At 41.4% G+C, this 23,748-nt stretch overlaps 1 protein-coding gene across 3 annotated transcripts in view; it reads left to right on the plus strand.

Annotated features, from left to right (window-relative positions):
- Nucleotides 1-5,204: 5,204 nt before the first annotated feature.
- The window catches only part of TBC1D1 (TBC1 domain family member 1), a 77,389-nt gene continuing 58,845 nt past the window's right edge, over nt 5,205-23,748 (plus strand). The window contains exons 1-2 of one of the 3 annotated variants that reach the window (XM_083754844.1): nt 5,205-5,943; nt 11,873-12,330. In XM_083754844.1, the coding sequence (XP_083610970.1) occupies nt 11,914-12,330 (417 nt within the window). In that variant the 5' untranslated portion in view covers nt 5,205-5,943; nt 11,873-11,913. The remainder of the gene's footprint in view (nt 5,944-11,872; nt 12,331-23,748) is intronic. The other 2 variants (XM_083754846.1, XM_083754845.1) reach the window with 2 other exon arrangements.

Raw genomic sequence — 23,748 nt, forward strand, 5'->3', positions numbered from 1 at the left:
CCTGTTTTGTTTTTTTTTTTGTTTTTTGTTTGCTGTTTGTGGATGTCCTGCTGTTTATTTTCCTCTTAGGCATAAAAGACATGGTCTGTGGGTTGCACAGATACTCAGACAATTGTACTGTGCAACAATGTGTCTCAACTTTATAATAACTTCTCAGGAAGGGTGTAGCTAGGCAGAAGTGAAAGTTTTAAAATACAGATCTGAAAGTAAGACCGCGAGAATATGTTGAAAGCAATATAGCAACATTGATCAAAACATCACACAGTTGGTCCTATTGCTCGATTTGTTGTCAACCTCTGAAACTGGTTAATATGCAAAGACAACTGATTGGAAAATTGGGATCAAGCAGATTTTTTTTGCTAGCAACCCATTTTGTGGATGAGCAGAAAACAATTTCTTTATGTAGGGTACGATGCTGAAGAAAATGTTACTAGCTTTGCTACATTCATTTAAGTTCGGCTTGTTACAACTCAGTCTTCCAGTCAAGATAAGTAAAAAGGTCCCACTCAACTGCATTTTAAACAAGTTTTAAAGTTAATAATAATAATAATAATAATAATAATAATAATAATAATAATAATAAATAATAAATTTTATTTATATCCCACCCTCCCCAGCCGAGGCCGGGCTCAGGGCAGCTAACAACAATAAAACAGTGCAAAAGTACAACACAAATAACACTCTAAAATCATTCATTATAAAATTAATTCAAATCAAGCCACTGGCGACCATTGGGCCAGAGCTCCGCGAAGATTGCCGAGGGAGGCAGTCAGGCTGTGCCCTGGCCAAAGGCCTGGTGGAACAGCTCTGTCTTGCAGGCCCTGCGGAAAGATGTCAAGTCCCGCAGGGCCCTAGTCTCTTGTGACAGAGTGTTCCACCAGATCGGAGCCACAGCCAAAAAAGCCCTGGCTCTAGTTGAGGCCAGCCTAACCTCTCTGTGGCCTGGGACCTTCAAGATGTTTTTATTTGAGTTGCTAAATATAACTCATTTCTTCACATTTACAGATCTTAGAACATGCAGCTTCAACTTAAAGGGGAAAGGTTATTTCATAAAAAATTATATACCTCTTGATTGTAGAAAAAACACCAAAGAGGTTATATTGTGTGTAAAATATCCAGTGTTGTATCTGCCTGTTTGTTGCATTTGTTGAAAGTAGGTTTTTGCCTAGGATAACTTGCTAGTCTTTAAGAATGCTACAGGACGCTGTTCTGCGGCTGCTGTGTTGCAATGGTGCTGCATCACTTTGGAGTTGCTAGGGAAATTAGCTGTGTTAGCCTTGTACACCTATCTGCTGGTGTAAATACTTCAATTTACAGTGCCAGTAATGTTAAAGTCATATGTAGAAAGGGATAGACCAGCCTGATTTGAAACGGCATGTTACCAAAAAGCAACAACATGCTCTAGTCCTGGCAAGGTCAGTTCAACCCTTATGTCAGCTTTGTTATCTGATCTCTTCCTTGCTTTAGACTATAAAGTAATACTGCCCTTATATCCTCGCAAAGCACACAACATTCAGGTTCTGCATATAGTCATAGCTTTTACAACACAAAAATAGACCTGGGAAAATAAGCATGTCATTAGAAAAGAATTTTCAAGGCCTGCTGAAGCCAAGGGAAAAGATTCCAATCACTAAGTTGGGTTTAAATCAGGCGCTCATTAAGGAATATGGTTTCTGCAGCAGCAACCAATCAGAAATACCATATTTTTTGCTCTATAAGACTCACTTTTTCCCTCCTAAAAAGTAAGGGGAAATGTGTGTGCGTTTTATGGAGTGAATGCAGGCTGCGCAGCTATCCCAGAAGCCAGAACAGCAAGAGGGATTTTTTTCTTGTTTTCCTCCTCCAAAAGCTAGGTGCGTCTTGTGGTCTTATAGAGCGAAAAATACGGTAGATGCTTTTGTGGTTAAAATGGTTTCCTTTAACTGTTCCCTGTTCCTTTACACTCTTGTCACTGGTCAAGAGTTTCCTTTTTCATAATTATATCCAGGATAAAATACTAATTATTGTAGATTTGTGCAGGAATTGTTCTGATATCTACTTGGTAGAAATATAAAAAGTCAAAATTATTGATGTCTAGTTGTTGATTGAAAAAAAAAGTGGTGGATGCAAGTAAAACCATGAACCAGAATCCCACAAGTCACCCCATACTGTATTAAAGAAACAGGTTTCTCCCTTCAGTTCTCCCTTATATGTCATATTTCCCTAGCTGCCTTTTGTAATGTATAGAAACCATTGTGTTCCTTGTTGTGTATGGTGGTCTCAAAAGCTGCTAACATGGTTAAGGGTATGAAAGGCCATGTTCAGATTACTTTTGGGGGGATTACTTATTTTGTGCCAATTTTAAACATTCTTTTTTTCTAGAATCCCTGAAAAATAATTAAACTTTCAGGGTCCAGAATGAGGATGGCATTCCTCTATAGGTTGGTCCTAAAATGCATATAGTCCCAAGTTATTTGCTAGATATGAAAAATGTTAACTGAAATAAAAATATTCAGTTAGAAGAAGGTTCATTCAACCAAATGGAGCAATTTTAACAAATTGTACTTTGGGCAATAGATGAGACAACATGTCAATGCAGATAGCAGGTGGACATAAATGCAAGCACTTTTCAGGAGGCTTTTGTGGGGATCAGATGCTCCTGTTTCATTTTATCCTATCTGATTTTCCTGCCTCTCTGTATGATGGATGGGAACAATAGTGGAAATACTGGGTGTGGTACCTTCACAATCCAGAATGTGACACCAGTAATACTTCCCTGTGTATTGTACTGCAGCAAGTGGTGCTGTACTGAAGCACCATCTCCCCCCAAAAAAGTTATGATTTAGTGTTAAAGCTGAAAGTAGGAGAAGCTTCCATTTTAAATATGTCCTTTGAATTCAATGTGAGGGTGTGTGTTGTCATCCTTCTGGTTAGATAGATCTCAATTTTTTTTCTCCCCACAATATTGGATCGTAGTCTTAGGTTCTATGGCTTGCAAGGTGATTGTGGAACAGAAGGGAGAAATCCATATGATCAGATGGATTCTAATAAACTGATCAGAAATGTGCTTCTTTGCAAATCACAATTTTATTTTTCATATTTTTTTTTAAAAAAAAACCCTGCTCACTTCTGACTTGGTGAAATGGATTTTTGCTAGTTTGAAAAGGGCCAGGTTGCCTCAAATCAAACTCTTAGCTAGCATGCATTATAGTACCATTCAGAGGTGTCTGGTTTTGTACACGAAAAGTCTGCTGTACCAGACCGTGGCTTGGTTTTCAAATACTAAGCGAAACTATGGCTTGGCATGAAAAGGAAATAAAACGATGGGTATTTCACTCTTTACTCAGTTCTGTGGTTGCTGTAGTACCAGAAGCCATGGTTTGCCTTCGCATTATGCCTGAACCTAGCCTTGTGTTTTGTTTTGTGTCAAACAAACTAGCCTGTAACCAAGGTTTGTTCTCGGCTCAGTGCTTGTGGTTTGTTTGAGTAGTGATCTTGTGGGAATTCACAACAAGAATCAGAAGAAAGTAACTGCAAAGCTTGAGCATGGCTGGAAGGCCGCAGATTTCGCCTCTCTGAATTAGAAGCTTAAATAGAAATTTCCGTGCTATAGTTTATTCTGTCAGAAACTGGCCATTTTAAATTGTTGCCCTAAGCAGCAGAGTTCAAGTCTATTAGTCTTCAAGAAATGGTTCAAGATACATTTTCACAGGATAATTCTTGATCCCTTTTTAAAGTATGTTTCTAGCCCTCAAGGAGAAGACAGCTGACATTTTCAAAAAAGTGTCCTCTGCTGAATCTCATATTATTTGGATCCTGTAACTAAAGCTTTTCAGGATTAAACTGGGTTGCATATTACCCCTTACTTTCAGCCAGGAGAAAAGGGCAGAGAGTCTGAGATTCTGGTTCACACACACAAAAAGCAGTTGTCACATGTGCAATGGGGCAAAGTCCGCGAGTTCACACTTGGGATCCTGTAGCTGCTGTTGCAGCCTCAGTCATGAGGAAATGCAACATTAAAAACAGTCCGAGTCCCTTTGAAAATGTGTCTAAAAGCGCCACTAAAGGTTTAGGGGTTGCTAGTTCTACCAGAGTGGCAACATTTGGGAGGTCCAATCTACATATGCACACAAACAGGACACAGATATTGAAAACTAGTAGCACTGAGCTACTGTTAGAAGATGGTGACCCATGCAACTTTCACAAATACTTAGAGTCAAAGAAACATAGAGTTTGAAGGGGCCACAAGGATCATCTAGTCCAACCCCCTGCAATGCATGAATCTTCTGCCCAGTGCGGGGCTCCAACCCACGACCCTGAGATGAAGAGGTTGTAATTTTATTTTTTTTACTTGGGCCTTTTGTAGCACATACAAACGAAGTGAGTGCTGATTTTTCCTGTACTTGTGGCAACGGCTTACAATGAAATCCGAGGCATGTCTAGAACCAAATCCCACCAAACCCTGTGGTAAATCCTGCCTAGACAACAGGACTGGGCCGCAGTCAAGTTAGTACAGGCAGATGTGACCCGGAACTCAGTTATACAGCTGTAAATATTTAAATCATAGCTGTCAACTTTGATATTTGAAAATAAGGGATCAGCAGCCTCGAAAATAAGGGATCAGCAGCCTCACCTGTTCCGGGGACAGTCTACGGGATATCTAATAATCTGGGATAGCAGCGGGAAGCAGCGCTGGAATAAGGGAATTTCCCGCAAAAAAAGGGAAGGTTGACAACTATGATTTAAACGTGTTGCAAAGTGCAATATACAAATGTGACACTAGATGGCGGTGGCGAGCTATACCAAAATCAATGTATTTTTCAAAACGTTTTTTGAGGGGGAAGCATTTTCACAGCGGTTTTAAAATATATGTGTAGATTCCACCTAAGTCATCACTCGAGGTGTAAGAGGGGGTGAGGAACCCCCAAAGTTGATGCGTGTTGCCATTCAAATGGCTCTCGTGATCACTCTAAAAAAAAACCCCTTTTTAAAAAATTCAACGTGGCACCCTGACTCGAGGGCTTCTCTGCCCTGAACGTGAGGACTGTGCCTTCATCACCCTCAGGAGCCTTTGGGCTGAGGAGGGACAGCGGTGTGGTCTGGGGTCGGTGCCTGGAGCGCCCAACCCGCCCGCCTTTTTGTGGTGTTTTCCGAGGGGGGGGGGAGCAAGAAAAGGTGGGAAAGAGAGAGAAGCAGGCAGGCAGGCAGAGCGCGCGCGCTCGCCGGCCTGCAGTGCAGCTGTTTCTCGCACATGACCGCGGCGAGACCGGCTGCTGCTGCTGCGCCACATCCAAGTCTCTCACTGCGTGTGCTTTTCTCTGAGGCGATTATTCTGAGAGGAAAAGCGCGCCAACCCGCTTCGCCACAACAGCCCCAGGCTTCGCTCGCTGCCTGTGGAAACTTCTATTTTTACAGCGCGCAACTCCTTCATGGCCCCTCCGAGGCCGCCCACCCCCTTCCCGGCTCGGTCCTTCCTCCTCCTCCTCTCTCCCTCGAGAGACGCGGCTGGATAAGGAAACCATTGCCGCCGGTGCATGTGCCGGCTTGTTCTTCCCTCCCCCGCCTCAGCTTGCGCCCTCGGGGGAGAGGCGGGCGCGGCGGCGGGGCAGCCCAGAGAGGGCGCTGTGAGGGAGCCGCTCCTCCGTTCGTTGTTTCTCCCTCAAGGGGACGCGCCGCCGCCGCCTCAGCCTCACAGCCCGCCCGCCCGCCCGCCTTTGACAGCCCCGGGGGCGGGGGAGCGAGCGACGCCGGTCACGTAGCGAACGAAGCAACAGGAGCCGCTTGCGCCCGGGCCAACTTCCTCCTCGACCGCGGGACATTGCTGTCCCCTCAGGGACGAGGCGGGAGAGTCCCGCCTTCCTCTCTCGGTCTTCATCTTCCTCGCCTCTTCGCTGACATCTCTTCAGCGAAGAGCCGCAGACGGCGCACTTCCTTTCAAGGCGCACACTCATCCGGCGCTGATCGGTGAGTGATCTTCTCTCACCGCCCCCCCCCCCCACGACGTCCCTTCATACTTTTTCTCCCTTTGCAGGTTGATTGACGCAGCTTCTGGGGGTGGGGGTGGGGTGGGGAGGAGGGTGCAGCACCCACCTAACCCACCCAGACACCCCACACCCCGTGGCGACGCGATGCGCCACGGAGCAACCACGTGTTGCTGTTGCTGCTTCCACTATGACCGTATGTGGGCAAGAGGCTTCGCCGAGGGACGTGGCCTCTCTGCCCCGAGGAGCTTACAGTCTGGATTTTCACAGGGAGCTGTGATGGCGCAAGGTGGCATAGAAATCAATGGAGGCTGTTATGCAATGGAAATAACCAATACCCCCCCCCCGCTGCGTTTGGTGGGGTTCGCCTCACCCTCCAGCAGTGGTGTCAACATAGGCGTAGACAGGATTTTTGTTGGGAGGGGGCAGAATACTCAGATTTGTATTGATTTGGATTGATAAGGAGGGGGCAGCTGCCCCACCACGGCGCCCCCTTGGCTACGCCCATGGGTGCCAATTTGAATAAATATTGGAGGAGACAGGTATATCCTGCCCCACTTAATTGATCATGTGATGCAGCATACACGCAAACACCATATGAATGGCAATGCCCATTAAGGGTTTTTTTGGGGGGCCCTCAAATCTTTTGGGGGGCAAAGGAACCTTGCCCACTAGGAGTTGGATCCTGTGCCCTCCAGTAAGCATGCCTTGGGTCTCACTTCCATTGGGACTGAGGATCTTACTCAGCTACGCTTTGGCTTTGTGGTCTCACAACCGCAGCCAGCTTTGCACGGTTAGAAGGAAGCTGCGGATGCCAAATGGGAACGTTTTAATGACTGGCACTGCTGACACTGACAACTTGCCTTCAATAATTGTTGCATCAATAAATCACAGTAGAAGGATTGTGAAAACTAGGACAGCTCTCTCTCTCTCTCTCTCTCTCTCTCTCTCTCTCTCTCTCTCTGTATATAAAGAGTTTTAGGTCTACAACAATGCATTAAAATGTTGGGTTTTTTGTTTGCATGTTTGCTTGTTTTTGTCCTGTCTCAACTCGATCACCGTTAATCTATTGGTATGAGCAATGATGTCTGGTTGGAATCCCACAAATATTTGGTTAAAAACCTGTTTAATACGTTTCCTGATGAACACACCTTTTGCCATTTTTTTCATAAACACCCTACGCTGCTTTTCATCTAGCTCCCAAAGCTTACGACAGTACCAGCACTAAAATACTGATTAATGTAATATGCCAAGTGAAAGTGGCATATTTGGAAGTAAAGCTGAGTTTTGCTTTTTATTTTTTATCATGTGGATATCATGCATAGATCAAGATTAAAAAAAAGTGTTTTGTGTGCATTCATTTCCATTTTCTAAGAGACAGAGGCATAGATTTATCTCTCAGTGCATCATTTTGTTGAGATTGAAAGGCAGCTTTGAATGTACTTTGTAGGCTCTAACTTGTGCCAATAACAAATTGTAGAACTAAAGGCGCCAACTTTGCTCATAACTCAGCACTGCGCTTGTGTGGTTTTCTCTTCTGTTCAGAGATCAAGTGATAGAGGGTCACTCTGCCATTTAGCACTGCAGAGCTTAGGATACAATTTCAGTCTGGGATTTTGCTGTAATGTTGAAATCCCAGTGATACAAGTTCACCTGCGTTAGTGATGATGGAAGCATAAACAACCTAGGAATAAGCATGTAATTTGGGAGGCAGTTTCCTTCTTCAATTGCAGGATGATAACCCCTTCTTCACTCCAAAAATAACCAAATATTGTAACCAGTGTCATCTGTACAAGTACAATGAGGGGTATAATATTTCCTAGTGGAGAGTAATCCAAAATGTACTGGTTGGTTAGCAACTTTTCTCTTTGGAGTTTGCTTGTGCTGTATTTAGGGTGTGCGCTTGGAGTATTATGGGTAAAAATAATGTCTCAGGAATGTCACAGCAATAAACTCCAATTGTGCTGCTCAGAGTGAAGCATGCAAAGTAATGTTATACATAGCACGGTATACTCTGGTTTCAAGCTTGATGTTTGTAAAGGGCTTGGAAAGGCTTTTTAGCAATATTAAAATTACAGAGACAGGGCATAAAAGAGGGGAAAGGTTACAAAATGCATCATACCTCAATATTTAAGGGTAGCTGTAGTCATAGAGGGAAAAACTGCTTGCAGTAGTTAGGAAGGTAGGAAGCTATCCTTTACTCAGTCAGACCACTGGTCCATCTAACTCAGTATTGGCCACACTGACCAGCAGTGGCTCTCCAGCGTTTTAAATGGGTGATGTTCCCAGCCCTCAATTATGTCCTCTTGAGGAGTAATAGACTATAGCCTGCACCATGACCAGTGCTTTGGGTAGATGGTGAATCAGGCATCTGCAAAACGTCTATAAGCAGAGTGACTCAAGGTTATTAATCCCAAGATGCCAAGGTTACTAATTCTGTGGAGGCCATTTATCTAAACTCAAGTCCACCTTGTATGTGCATTGTAGGCCCATGTGCAGTGTAGTTCTGGGGTGCAGGAAGCAGTCAGTAAAAATGACAAGTTGGGGGGGGGGGAGGCCATAGCTTTATTGATTACAGTGCAAGAGCTTTGGCAAAGGGAAGGTCTATATCCATGTGATCACCAAGCCAGTCTGTTGGGTGATGAGCTGTGTCTTGACAACAGAGATTGACCAATTTTGAGGTTTCCATACAGTATGAACCACTTACAGAGAACCTCCCCTGGCCACTGAGGCGAAGGTGCCATGGCTCATTAACCCCCAAATGGAGCTTCAGGACAGAAATCTCTGCCCTCCAAGATCACTTAAGGGGAATCTCCATTAGCTGGAAAATGGTGACCTTTGCCTGCCCCTCCCAAGGATTCAGCCCAGTACCTTTTCCACTATAGGAAAGTTGTGACAATTAAATACAGTGGTACCTTGGGTTACATACGCTTCAAGTTACATACACTTCAGGTTACAGACTCTGCTAACCCAGAAATATTGCTTCAGGTTAAGAACTTTGCTTCAGGATGAGAACAGAAATTGTGCTCCGGCAGTGCGGCAGCAGCAGGAGGCCCCATTAGCTAAAGTGGTGCTTCAGGTTAAAAACAGTTTCAGGTTAAGTACGGACCTCCGGAACGAATTAAGTGCTTAACCCGAGGTACCACTGTATTAGATAAAAGCAAAATTACAAAGAATAGCATTAGAGGGTGGGTGGAAAGATCAGCGGGTGACTGTGGTGGAAGTTGGTTGTGTCCTCTTTTTATGTTCCTGGAGTGGACCAGACCCCTAGAGTCTTCTCTCTGGTCTGCCCCAGAAGCCCTGCCCCCTGGGAACCCAGCGATGAATCTGAGTGGTTCCCAGCTTCATCATTGAGAGAGGTGTGGGGTTTTGGTTTTTTTCCAAATGGAAAGTCTGGATTCTTAGAACTGTTATAAGCACCTGCACAAAGTGATAATGCCCTAATTTAAGTACGGTAAGCCTACAATTCACTTGCTTATGTTGTGGGTTTACTGTAATTCTTTCTTAGATGCTAAGGAAGAACATTCCAGACTTTTCATGTTGATGATACACTTTTTAGACATGCATCATTTTGCAACACAGTAATTCAGTTTTACTAGCAAACCAGAGGTTAAACTAATCCCTTTCCAGCCCCAGGAGGAGCATGGGGAGCATTCGTGCGACACACCTACACATTGCAGCCGACACGCTAATATGTCACGACACACAGTTTGGAAAGCTCTGTGCTAAAGTATTCAGGTCACTTAATCTCAAAATATTCACACTGATGTTGCACATGTGCACACACACATGATGGTAAAATTACTTATAGTAGTTGGTATTACTCTAGAAGTCTCTCACCTTTACTGTTAAAAGTATGTTGAGGAGAAAATACCAAATATATGTGTCTTATCCCATTTTTCAAGTCTCTTTTCTGGCTGCCACTATAAATCAAACATTCAGCTAGTTACTAAGACCTCCCCACATTCTCAACGTGTTGTCCAATCTGTGCCTTGAATTTCACTGACTGCTGTTAGGAACTAGACTCCATGCTCCACATTTTGAGGGAGAGAGGTCACATGTTCAACCTTCTCTGGAGTTGGACGATCCATATACTTTTGTGCTTTTGTTTATTGATGTTTTGTTTATTGTTTATTGACCACTTTTGTTATGTGATATTTTTATATGTTGTAAGCCGCCTTGAGCATGGTTTTAATTTTGGAAAGGCGGCTTACAAATAAAATGATTGGGTGATTCAAATTTCAGCTTTCTTATCAGTTGTGGTGAAAAGAAATGTTATGCTACATCTCTGAGTAAGTAAATGAGAAGGATACAAATGTGTGTCCAGGAATAAAAATCTGTTCTGATAATAAAGTATAGCAGTTCCTTTCTTAGTTCTTAAGCACCACCATTTTATTTCTTAGCTAGCATTCCTTTTAAAACAAGATACTTTCCTATCTATGAATGGCTGCATGGGAATTTGAACTCGTGTCCTATTTTAGGCTAGTTTTAAGAGATTGCTTATGTACTGCATGTTATTTAGGAAAGAGGCTAATACTCCTGAGCTATTATTTAGGAGCCTCACTGCAGTACAGATGGTGGGATTTGTGACTGTAGCTAAGCTCAGAGATTGAAAAGAACATTACTATATAAAATGAAAAAAGAGGCACTCTTGCTATCTCCCTCAGAGTTCAAAAGGCTATGAACTGTTGACAGTTGCACTCAATCGTCTTAATGTGCTTATAAGCTGAGCCACTGCATATTTTAAGTAAGGAGAACATTTGTCAAAGTACACAAACTTTCATTATGTTGCAAACAGGCATTAAGTCAGGATAAAAATAGTAGACCAGAAAACGTAATATGATTCTTGTGGTGTGATGTATCATCACCTTTGTACCTCCCTAGATATATGGGTTGCTATAGGTTTGATACTGCTTTAGAAGAATGCTCTCCAGGAAGGCCAAAGGGCCAGTTCCTAGAGGATAAGGGCAAGCTAATGTGCAGTCAATATGAACTCAAGAAAAAGGGGGAAGGGTTGTTCGCATCATTTAGTCCCCAAATCAAGACCCAACACCCACACAATCTTTGTCTCTTCCTTCCTCCTTCCACACTTGTTTTCTTATTGCAGACAAAACTCTGGTTGTCTCCCTGCCTGCCTCCCTTTCTTCCCTTTCCTACTTAGCCCAGGGTGTTGCTAAGTCGTGATGCTTCCTCCTTCTCAATATCTTCAAACAGGGGTGAGGAACCTGTGACCCTCCATCTGTTGTTGGAGTGCAGCTCTCGTCTGCTCTGACCATTTCCCATGCTGGCTGGGGATGGTGGGAGTCTGTGGTTCTTGTTACACAAGCTACCATATTTTTCTGTGTATAACAAGCCCCCGTGTATTAAGACGCCCCCTGTTTTTCGGGACTCAAAATTAAGAAAATGGGGGGAGATTGCCCCTGTGTATAAGACTATCCCCCTTTTTAAACTTTATTTTTTAGTAAAAAAAACCAACCTAGTCTTATACATGGAAAAGTACGGTATTTCTTAAAACCTTTGGATATTTTAATTTGGACTTCAACAGTCTTGCTTTTTCTTGTGTTTTCAATGAGCCTGAAGACAAAACCTTGCATGAAAATGTTGTAGCTCATAATTGGACCCATATCAAACAACCAGAATGAATCTACTATAGTGCTGTGGCTTTTAAATAATGAAATATACTTTATAGCTGGCTGAGGATCATCTGAGGCTTTAACATCCCCATGTTTAAATATGACTTGATTCCTGTAATGCTTTTGCCCTAAGTGTGAATCACTGTTGTTAATGTCTGATATGTATAATTACACAAGAAGCTTTTCATTTTATTGCTTAATTTTATACAGTCACTGACATGACTCTTAAATGATAAAAGAGGGAAATTGTGTTAACCGTGTAAATATCTTTCCTTTCAGAAGTAAAAGTCTTCATCAAAAATTTGTTTGATGACTCAAACATGGATCCCATATCGTTCAAAGTTAAAAATCCTGAAGCAACCAGTGATGGCTCAATAGACTTCAGTCTTCAGCTAGTAGGTTCTCTGCCAGTACACTCTCTAACCACTATGCCAGTGCTCCCTTGGATTGTGGCAGAGATTCGGCAGCTCAGCACACACTCCTTGAAGGAAGAGCCCAACTCCAGCCAAATACGGCTTTATGTCTCACCGACCAGGCTGCGATGTGAAGCAGACACAGGGAAAACCCAGCAGTGGGATCCTCTGATTTGTTCCAGCCTGTTTGAGTGTAAGCCACAGCATGTCCACAAACTGATTCACAACAGTCATGATCCAAGCTACTTTGCCTGCTTAATAAAAGATGGAGCAACAAACCCCCAAAGTATCTGTTACGTATTCAAAGCTGATGATCAAACAAAAGTAAGTGATATATTTTTGCTTACATTCAAACTGAGAGATATTAACAGCTCTTTTAGAGAATGTGTTGCAAATTAAGATGGCATTTAAATAAACTGTATTGTAGAGAGATGCAGCTTCTGTGATGGTTTGACATCCGTGCCATACATTTAAGGTATGTTACTTCACACTAAGAATCCAGGGAACTGTAGTTTTATAAAGCTGCTGGGATTGTGGCTCTGTGAGAGGTAAACTACACTTCCCAGGATCCTTTACGGGAAGCCATGACTGTTAAAATGCTATAAATGTGCTTTAAATGCATGATGTGGATGTGAATAGTTCTATTCCATACAAGCTGTATATGATTATTTTCTCAGTATGTAAAACAAAGTATCCATTCATTTATCCAGAGCTTCCCCTATTTCATGAATATAGGACTTCTAAAACAAATTATATTAGTACTCTATGACGCTTGGTATTCAGTCTGTGTCAATGTGCACGAAGAAATTGTTCAGTAAAAGTGGTGCAAATAGGGCAGTTAAAAAGGTAAAGGGTAAAGGGACCCATGACCATTAGGTCCAGTCGTGACCGACTCTGGGGTTGCGGCGCTCATTTCGCTATATTGGCCGAGGGAGCCGGCGTACAGCTTGTGGGTCTTGTGGCCAGCATGACTAAGCTGCTTCTGGCGAACCAGAGCAGCGCATGGAAATGCTATTTACCTTCCTGCCGGAGCGGTACCAATTTATCTACTTGCACTTTGACGTGCTTTCGAACTGCTATGTTGGCAGGAGCAGGGACCGAGCAACGGGAGCTCACCCTGTCTCGGGGATTTAAACTGCCGACCTTTTGATCGGCAAGTCCTAGGCTTTGTGGTTTAACCCACAGCGCCACCAGCGTCCCTAAATAGGGCAGTTAGGGAGTGATAATTATCCTGTTTGTGCCATATGTCTTTAACTCTCAGCTTCTGTTATCCAGAGAACAGATTCAGTTAGTACAGTTATCTCTGAATATGGCAGTGTATTGGGGGACCATTAATATTTTTAGCCATTTTCTTTCCATTGGGACTTCCTTTCTGCATAAAATAATGAAAACTTTAGATTGGTGGTGGGCCAGGGGTGTCAACTCTCAGCACCCTCAGTAGCTGTTTGAGGGGCTACTTGAACTTGTATAAAACTACTGTAATATGAATCAATAGTATAGATACGCCATAGATAACTTGTGATAAAAGTTTTTGCTTTTGTGTTTGTACAACCTTTTGATTGGCAAGCCCATTAGGCTGAGTGATTTAGACCACAGCATCACCCGCGTCCCCACAATAAATATCTCTTATCATAGGCTCCCCAAAGAATGGAATTGCAGTTCCTCTAGGAAAGGGAATAACTGATAAACCAGTTTTAAGTCTGCAGTATACATACCTCTTTCCATTCCAGACCACATGCTAGTAAATATTAGTCTATGTGTAATTCCTTGCACCACAGGATCTGGGTGTCAAAGGCTGTTTTAGCACGACAGGCTTGGCTGTACTGGGCGCTGTCCTGCAGGGGGTGCCACAACAGTGCTGTAGAATGGAGCTTGAGAGACAGGAGTGATGGTGAATTTTACTGTAGCACAGGTCACCACTGAAATTTGAGAGCCTAAAGTCTGCCACTGTGGGTATTAACTAAAGTGTAGGGTAACAGTGCTGGGACTGACATGCCCCAAACTGCTACGTAATAAATGTGTTGTGACAACAGCATTACAGATTTGTTCCAGATAGCAGGAGGCTGATAGTTCCTTCTCTACCTGTTTTCCTCCCTCTGTTCCCAATTTGCCTGGAGTTCTGATCTTTAGTAGCTATATGATGTCATATTGTGAAAACAGAATGGATCGAGTGTCCCTTGCTTTGAGAACTGTTGATCTCAATCAGTGAATGTTATGTTATAACCATGACAATTAAAATCATGGGGTGTCCACCTGCCCCGCCCCCTCCCAAAATACTGATGGCAATAATAATCACCTCAAACACTAGTAGATGATGTTATTATTGGTTATTTTTGTTAATATATATTATTGATCACTGTTTGCTGTCTACCACAATGCCCTATTTTGTTTTACACTGTGAAAAAATGATGGTAACATTTACTTGCTTGGCTAGTTCTGGGAGCAGTTTGACATAACGTTTGAAGAACAAAACAGTTAAGTAGAGGACTGTGCATGTTTTAGTTTATTTGGGGGGTATTGGTTTATTATTAACATCATGTTCTAGGAAAGAGCTGAACATTTTCACACAGCTACGAACATCAAATGGATGCAAAATTTATAGTTCTAAAGCATAACATAACATAAACATCTTGTCCTTTTCTAAAAGTCCTATCACGTAAAAAAGATCCTGGTTTGGAAGAAGCTCAAATAATTGTGACCCTTGTTTATACCAAGTAAAACAAATATTTCATTAGAAAAACATTTTTTTTTAAATACTTTGCTGCCAAATATGTAGTGAGCCTCTAAACTAGTTCTGGTATTTGTAATCTGAAGGACAAATGTATCTTTAAAAAATCTGTCCGTAAGATTGTTTTTGGGGTAGCATTTTAAACTTGGGGAATGATTTTTACTTTAGTCATTAGGTGGCTTCTCAGCCATGTGGAAGCTTTTGAAGTTGAGAATGGGTATTTTTCATGAGACTTTGTTTGAGATCCATGAGCTCTCTCACACTGTTATAATAGTGTGGCTGCTTCTTTAGGAGCATTGCAAAATTGGAGTGCTGTAATATGGCAGCAGACATTGGCCAGGATCTGAAGAACTGTGCTAGTTCAGTGTTCCAAGGTGACTCTTGACTTGTGCTTTCTTTGAACCCTTTCTTTGCCTTTTGAACATAAATGGAAGTTTGTGATTTGGGTGTATCTGTTACTCAAAAAACAAAAATCCCTCTGCAGAAGTGCAAGTCCTGGAAGAGACAGGACTTTCCATTTTAGGTCCTGGCCATATCAGTGAAAGACAAAATGTATAGCATTGAACATGCATTTTATACCGTAGGTTAGCAAACTCATTAACAGTAAGTTTTTATTTAAGAAGGAAATGAGAGAAACGTGCAGTTATGCACTTTCTCGCACACTCCAATTTTCTTCCTCACTTCCTTCTTTGGGGAAAGTAAAGTTAACAAACTGGCAAATGCTGGTTTGCACCAACCATGAACCAGAAATCATGACTGGAAGTAGGTTCTGGTTTGGACGCATACTTTGACTTACACCAGGTGTGGGGAACCTGTGAGCCAGATGCTATTAGACTGCAACTCCCACGAGCTTACTGGGGTAAGCATGGTCAATGGTCAGGGATAGTGGGAGCTGTACTCTATAACATCTGGAAGGCCAGAGGTTCTTTCTCTCAGGCTTGCATAAAGCATGGCTTGCCCAATGTCCAAACTGATTATGTAAACCATTCAAAGAATGGTATGCCTGAATTAGGAAGGAATCAACAGCATGCTCATGGAGGAGAGAAAGTATACTGTTCTATACAACCTTTAGAGTTAAATAATAAGATGAAAGTATAACTATACAGTACAAAGGGTAATGGTTGGTTGAAATGAAAAAAATCAATGTCCACATTAGGACAATATCTTTATTAGGCCAACCAAAATATCACAAAGCAATGCACAATCTTTTGAGTTCTCCTGAACTCTTAATAAGGCTAGGTAGTATACAAAGCAAGAACATAAAATAAAAGTGGGGAGGAGAGAGAGAGGGAAAAAAAACCCCAATTGCTGGTGATTAACCCATCATTTCCTACATGTTGAAAGAGTTTTATGATGGACTGATAGGGGAAATAGTAGACATTCATATGAGGTCCCCTAGGTTCTATGCAGGTATAGATTCTCTTTCTCTGGAAATACAAAAATACAAGTTAGTTTTATATCGCCAAATCTTATTCTTTAGTCTTTGATCTCCTCTACAGAGGCCAGTCAAACAATTTCAGCATCAGGTGGTTTTGCTTCAATGAGAAAACAAGCCTTCTTAAAACCTTTGATCTCAGAATGCTATTGAAGTGTTCGTCTTTGATATTTAATTCCACAAACATGCATAGGAAGTATCTTGAGAAACTTATTGGCCTGGCCAAACACACGCTGGCCTACAATAAACACACGCTGGCCTATTAATTGCTGGTCAACAGGCACTTACAAGGTGGGCTTATATTTATATTGGGCTTGGAAACTTCAAGCCCAGAGGCAGAACCCTTTCCTATGGCTATGCCCTCCCCTCACTGTATGCTTCCTTAGTGCTTTTGTTTGACTAGAATGTATCCTTGACCTCTAAGAATGCTTCTCACATCCTGGATGGCATATGGTGTATGTAGAAACATCTGCATTTGCATGGCTGGAATGTATAAAGGAAAGAGTCATACCCAATGTTATGCCCACTTTTACCTTTGGTCCCACCTACCATGGGCACATGGCCCCCACAAGCTTCTCTCTGAGGTAATGTGGCTCTCAGGATGAAAAAGCTGCCTTATCTTTATTTGTATGAAACATTTCAGGATTTCTACAGGTTTCACAATCTAACAGGTATTCATATACAGTTATACCTTGGGTTGTGAATGCTGCGGGTTGCACGTTTTCGGGTTACGAACATGCCGAACCCGGAAGTACCGGAACAGGTTATTTCTGGGTTTTGGCGCATGCGCAGAAGTGCTAAATTGTGCTTTGCGCATGCGGAGAAGTGCCAAATCATGTTGCGCGCCTGCGCACGCAGACACAGCGCTACGGGTTGCAAATGTGCCTCCCGCACGGATCACATTCGCAACCCACGGTTCCACTGTAATGTTTCAGCTGTTAGAAGCCCCTTTTCCCATGCAAGCTAACAAAATGTCTACAACTGAAAAACCCCACGGAGTCTTTTATTTCTGGAAATAGAGAAATTGTGAATTGTCAAAAAGCTGTTCAAAATTATCCACCAATGTTTTCAAATGGCTCTGCCCTGCTAACACAATTTTGAGCAGTTGCTTCACTCAGTATCTAAAGTTTAGAGTTTGGGAAAATATCTGGCTTTCCAATTTTTTACACCAAGTCAATTTAGAAGCTCAAGTAAAAGAATGCAGCTTTGTAGCGGGAGTTGGAAGAGGGGAAAAGAGGGCCACCCCACAGGTGCATTTTATTATTCTTTATCTTAGCCAAAAGACTGAAAAACAAGAAGATACAGCAGTGGTTACCAACTGGTGGTCCATGGACTGCAGGGGGTCCATGTAAATCACCCAGGGTTGTTTTTTTCTGAACAGCCAAATATATTTGTTGCTTAGGATAATAATAGCACCCAATTGGTATTGCGCCTTTGTCAACCTGATTCCAATCTGCAACTTAGAATAATATTTTTTGGGAATGTGTTTTGAGAAAAATCCATATTTCTGAGGCTTGTATAGCTGGCTTATACTGTAACCAGCCTTTGTTTGATTTCAGTTCCTCAATAATGATTTAAAGTAACTATTAGGACCAACAGCAAGAATCTAATGTGAAGAATTCCCCCCACCCCAAAGTTGGCTTCCATCATATCCTCTGAACAGACTTAGGGACATGATAGGCAAGGAGGGATGAGAGAGGGAAGAGTAAAAGTGCAGTTGCATAAACATAAGCTTTGTTTTGCCTAGAGGCGAAGAGTATGCAACAGTACAGATAGTATCGTATTACAATTGGACAGTTAAGTATAGCAGTACCCAGTTGCGATCAGTTGGAGTACTGGATTTGTCCCATGTTTGCTGTAAATGTCCTCAGTACTGGCTAGAAATAGGATGTTTATCTAAGTGACTTTGTGCCTGGCAGGTTTGGTAGTTCTTAGGTTATTTTAAAGCCACTATTTATTAGTGATTATACTTAATGAGTTCAGAAGAAAGATGAAAATTATCCACATTTTCTTTTATTTTAGTATTTCATGTGGTGTTTTTCTTATTGTATAGTCTTTTATTTTGAGGCTTTCATGTGTATTTTGTATTGGAAAGATTGCTAGTAACCCCTATAAATAAATAACACCGAGCATCAAATTGCACATTAACTTCAGTGTGTTCACTTTTTGTTACAAAACCATATTATTTCACATGGATGTGTATTTCTATTCTTTAGAGTGTTGGAATATGACCTGAGAGACCAAGGTTCAAATCCTCACTTAGCCATGAAACTCAGTGAGTGACATTGCACTAGTCAGTCACCACCTCTCAACCTAACCTATCTAACAGGGTTTGTTAGGGTAAAATGGGAAGCAGTAAGTAACCATGTTTGCCACCTTGAATTCCTTTAGTGAAAAGTGGGATATAACTGGAACAATACAATACATGCACACTACTGAAAGGCTAGTGGAAGTGTCTGACATTCTGGTCAATAGTACAGTAGGCTACCAGACTACACAGCCAGTCAGGACTGAGAACTGATGAGGATTATGTACATTATTCCGCTATGAAAGGCATAGAAAAGACACAGCAAACTCCCCAAACATTGGTTGCTAGCTTTAGCTTCATGATGGAGGATTATTATGTAATTTATTGTTTATATCTGACACCAAGGCTTTTGTAAGCATCTCTCTATTAAAATTACCCAGACAAGACATTCAACTGTGGGATTAGAGTTAGTATTGTTTATAGCATTTGACTAGCAAATGTTAAGACAATCTGCAAAGTTATGAGGAAATACTTAGAGAAACCCTCCCCCCTCCATCACTCAGATTTATATAAACGTCAGTGCCAGCAAAAATTGTACTGGTGCCCTTTTCTCTCTTCTGTCAAATGCTGCAGACCTCATTTATTTTCTTTGTAAGGTTGCTCATAACTTTAAAGATGCAGCTGATTTTCATGTGAAGGAGCAGAAATAATTGAAACTTGAGTTCATCTAGCTCTCCTGAGAGAAATAAACTTTTTAACGGACTTGTCAGAAAAGTAGACATTTTAAACATGGAGCAAAAAATGACGTTTGATTTAAATCAAGGGCCACTAATATGGCACTCAGGTGCCCTCAAAGGCCTTCCTTGGTGCCCATGGGGTCACCTGCTGAAATGAGGCTTGAAAGAAGCATCTTGTAGCCCATAGAATAAGGTATGGTGTGTGCTTTGTTGTCTGTGTGGTGCTCACAACAGTTTGTCTTTTTTGCAATTGTGCCTGAAACGTTTGGCGACCAGTGATTTAAATGATCCATCTTATAGCTCAATAAATATCTGATAAAATCTGTAGCATTGATCCAGAAGCACAATCAGTACTCCTCTGAGAGAAAGTTATGTTCTTAGGGGAAGGTCTATACTTCAGAGGAAGAGTATACGATTTGAATGTAGAAAGTTCCAGGTTCACGCCCTGGAATTACCCCAAAGTAGGCTGCAAAAGACCCTGGTTTGAAACCTTGGAGAGCCACTACCACTCACTGCAGAGAGAAGATTGCACTGAACCAGATGGACAAATGATCCAACTCAACATAATGTAACGTCAGTGTTCGGCACCCATTGGATAGTGCCTGTGACATCACAAATCAAATGTCCCTATTCCTGAAATTTTGGGGCAAAACATCATGTTTAAAAAGAAAAAAAAAACTGTGTATAGCTATCCTTTCCTGTACCATTTCCCAATCATTTCCAAGGTGTTTTTTTTTGGGGGGGGGGGGGAGGAAATAGTTGAATAGGCTTTCCCCATCTCCACAATAGCAAGCTGTTTTTTTCTTTCTCCACTATGTTTGTGCAGTTATACAGTATTACTGTTTTAACATAGGAGACACCATTGTAGCACTAAGAGAGAAGTAGCTTTCATTGCCCTATTTTTTTTTTTCAAAAACCCCTCAATACAATCGTTTAACTTTATAAGGAGAGAACTCTGTGAAACAGCAGAGTGCCAAACTCACATAATTCAACCATTAAGCTATAGGTCAGCTCTAAACTCAGGAACAAGACCAAAAGCAAATAATAAATTCTAGTTCGCAAGCACATGCCTTGCAGAACAATGAAAAATGTGAGTCCAGTTTGATGTTCTAAATCAACAGCCCACAACAAAGGCCTGCCTGGATTTTCCAGGAGGCTGCTATATAGTTCAAACAGCCAATAAGGCCCCATGTGGTCAATAAGCAACAGGTGGACCTGAGCCGTTGAATAAATAGCACCAAGAAAATCCAGCCCAGGAACTCAGTCCTGACAAGAAGCAAGGAAGATCTGACAAATGTAGAGATTGCAGTGAACATTGAAAACCACCACCATCCAGTCTACCTTTTATTGTTGCACATGGTGTATAGGTAGAACCCCATGCTTGCAACTTGATCAACAGGAGCTAGGCACCTAGTTTTGCAGTTGGGGGGCATACAGTTCGTATGGACAAGGAAACACATATAGGCCCCTGTGTGCACATTAAGACATATGAGGGCAAGGCAGACAGGTTATATTATGGGGAATGTGGGCCACAATCCCAATTTCCCACCACACATACAGTTAATTGGTGAGATTAAGCAACTAGCCTTTCCACCCACTGGTTTTCCCCTCACAGTATCCTGCCCTCTTTCATGTCTCCTTTTTCTCTGCATCCCTAGGATGCCTTGTTGTGCTGCAGTTCCCTAAAACAGCCACACTGTGGAGCTATGGCTTTTTCAAATGTTCAACGTTCAGACACCGAATATGTAGGATGCAGATATTTAGTAATATTTTATCCCATTACTTCCTTAGGAAAAGGCCATGGCAAAAATCAGAGTGGATTCTGGTGGTGGGCACCACTGAGCATAGACCCAGCTTATGTGCCGATTTTAAAACTCGGCACTTCTTGCTAAATAATAGATTTTACAGTCTTTTCTATAGGACGTGAAATGTCTTCTCTGTGTGCATGCCTAGAGGCATAAGGGTTTCCTGCTGCATCAAAAACTGTTGCCTTTACCAGCTTCAGAACAAATAATTGTGTGGTTAAGGAAATCTGACCTATCTCCATGCAACATAAGCCTAGATAATAAAGAGTTAGCATTTATTGATAATAGAAAAGCTGTCAACAGTTAGTCACAAGTGGACAAGGAAGTAAAATGATATCACAGTCTGATTCTCAATTATATTCTCTAATGTGGACAGCAATCCTGTGAACAAAGCTAGAACACTGCCAGCCTATATGTGTATATTCATAAGGGCTCAGCCAGGAGACAAAAGTTTTAAGCTACTAAGATAACCATTTTTAAAATAAAAGTTTCTTTTATTTTCATTTCTATTGGTCCAAAAAGAATACTTGTGTGTTAAATTATGTACACTATGCTACAAGGCAGACGAGTCTCAGTCTTGTATTGGTCCCCATGTTGCAATGGTCTTCTTTGTAAACAATAACATCAATAAAAATTCAGATTGATTAGAGCTAATATGGCAGGGCTGCTGATTTAAGGCATGGCATGGGGCAATACCCTTAGACTGTTGTGTTCCCTTCAAAGGGCCCATGGGCATAGTAACTTACTCGATTGGAAAAGTAAGCAGTTACATCATTCGAGTTAAAATCAGAGGGACTGGAGTTACTTAATCAGCTGCATTATGCCTATTTTATGTAAAGCCTTTTTCAGTTTTGTAACATGCATTTATGTCAAAGTTCTGATCATGTTCTCAAAAAGCCAAGGATGTTGGCTTTGAATTCTTTTAAAGCAAAGGATAAACATACTGTACTGATATCCTTGTCTTAAGCGCATTTAATTGACTTTACTTAAATCTGATGCAAATGTGAAATTTATGTTGACTGGAACATAGATTTGTAGTGCAATGCTATACATCAACTCAGAAGTACCCTTGAGTTTAATCATATTTATTTCCATATAAGTTTGTAAAGTGTTGCACCTTAAGTTTCTATTATGTATCAAACAAAGAAACAAAAAGAGAGAAGTTTATATTTCTTTCTAGTCTTTTTGTTACACATTGGTGGTGTTATTAAAATTGTTTCTGAGTCATTTACTCATAACAATATTTACTTGGAAATAAGTCTCACTGAGTTCAGTAAGACTTAGTCCTAAGTAAGTGTGCACAGGATTGTAGTCTCAGGGTTGTGCTTTAAAAGTACAGGTGTAACATGGTATTCCAAACTGTACAACACAAGATAAAAAGATCTCAGTTCCATTCATCATGTTTTATTTGCCTGTTGATTGCTAAAAACTGCTCTTGAATGCATCTGCCAGTACAAACAGTGTTGGTGTCTGTGTGGGTCTCCAATTGCAATCTAAGCCTGAGATATTTCTGAAAGTCGTGTCAGGAAATTGGAACCTCTTTAGTTTGCCTTCACAGAAATAGCTGCAAGTGTGGGGAGTACTTTATCTGCAGCTTATATTTCAAAATAGTTTATAACTCTGGAGATGCTCCCACTGCAGTTTCTCACTTGAATTTTTAGCTGAGAGATTGGGATTGAGGAGGAGAGTGAACTTTCTTCTAAATACCTTCCCTACGTTTTATTTTTAACTGTTTCCACCAATAACATCTCTCATAGACAGTGATGGTTAATTTCTACAGAAATTGCTTATTATGAAATAAGTTGTACAAAACTGCGTTTCCCAGTAGATATCATTTTTATAGTTTTAATGATGCCCAAACCATATCTCATCTTGGAGGAAACACTAGGATATGATTTAGCGGTTACTGAGAACAAACACAAAATCCAAGGAATTCACATAAAACTTGATTAAAACCTGAACACTCAATTTGATATCATATTGGCCAACATTATTTTAAAATCTGTTTTCAGTGTGATGCAGACAGGATTATCAGTGACGCTATTAATGTATTGTCATGCAGTAAATGGTGTATCTGTGGCAATTCCAAAAGTAATGAAAGCTACAAGTTTGATTGTTTTGGAACTGGGTCAGATGAAGCATCAATCCAATCTGGAAAGAGCTTTTTCTCTGATGTTAATGTTATTCTGGTGTTTCATGTGGATAAGGAGATGTTTTTTGATAGGATGGCTGCATTTTCTGCACATGAATTCAAAAAAGGCCAGCTATATGTGGCATTTCCCACACACCCTTTAGGGTTTTGTTGTTGTTGTTTTTCCCTTAGGGTTGCTTTCCTGCTTGAAGCTCACAGCAGAGACTGGGTAGAAGAGAGGTCATCCTCACTCATTCTGCAAGCAAGCTCACACTAGTTGGTGGCTTCCATGCATTCATTTCAGGGGCTAACATTGAGGTCATGGTTGGAGCAGTTCATGTTGTGACATCTTTGGTATGAATCTGTGCTTCTATGTATGGGCTATGCACACAGGTGCTACGAATTGCATGATGGTTTGGCATTTTGTTTTTGTATTTCTTTTTCCTATTTCTTACCAAGTTCTAAGTTTAGACACTTTGCTTCAAAATAAAACTAACAGACATCTAACCATTCAGTGGTGACATTGACATCTTCCCACAAAAAGTAACATCCGGAACACCTTAAAGCCCCTTAAGCAAACGCACAATTCCAGCTTCAGTTCCTACCAGATGCAGATGGTTTGCCATCTTCCTCCACAGACATGCATCTTCCCTAACCT

This window comes from Podarcis gaigeae (genome assembly GCF_964106915.1).
Source record: "Podarcis gaigeae genome assembly, chromosome: 9".
In the NCBI taxonomy this organism is placed as follows: domain Eukaryota; kingdom Metazoa; phylum Chordata; class Lepidosauria; order Squamata; family Lacertidae; genus Podarcis; species Podarcis gaigeae.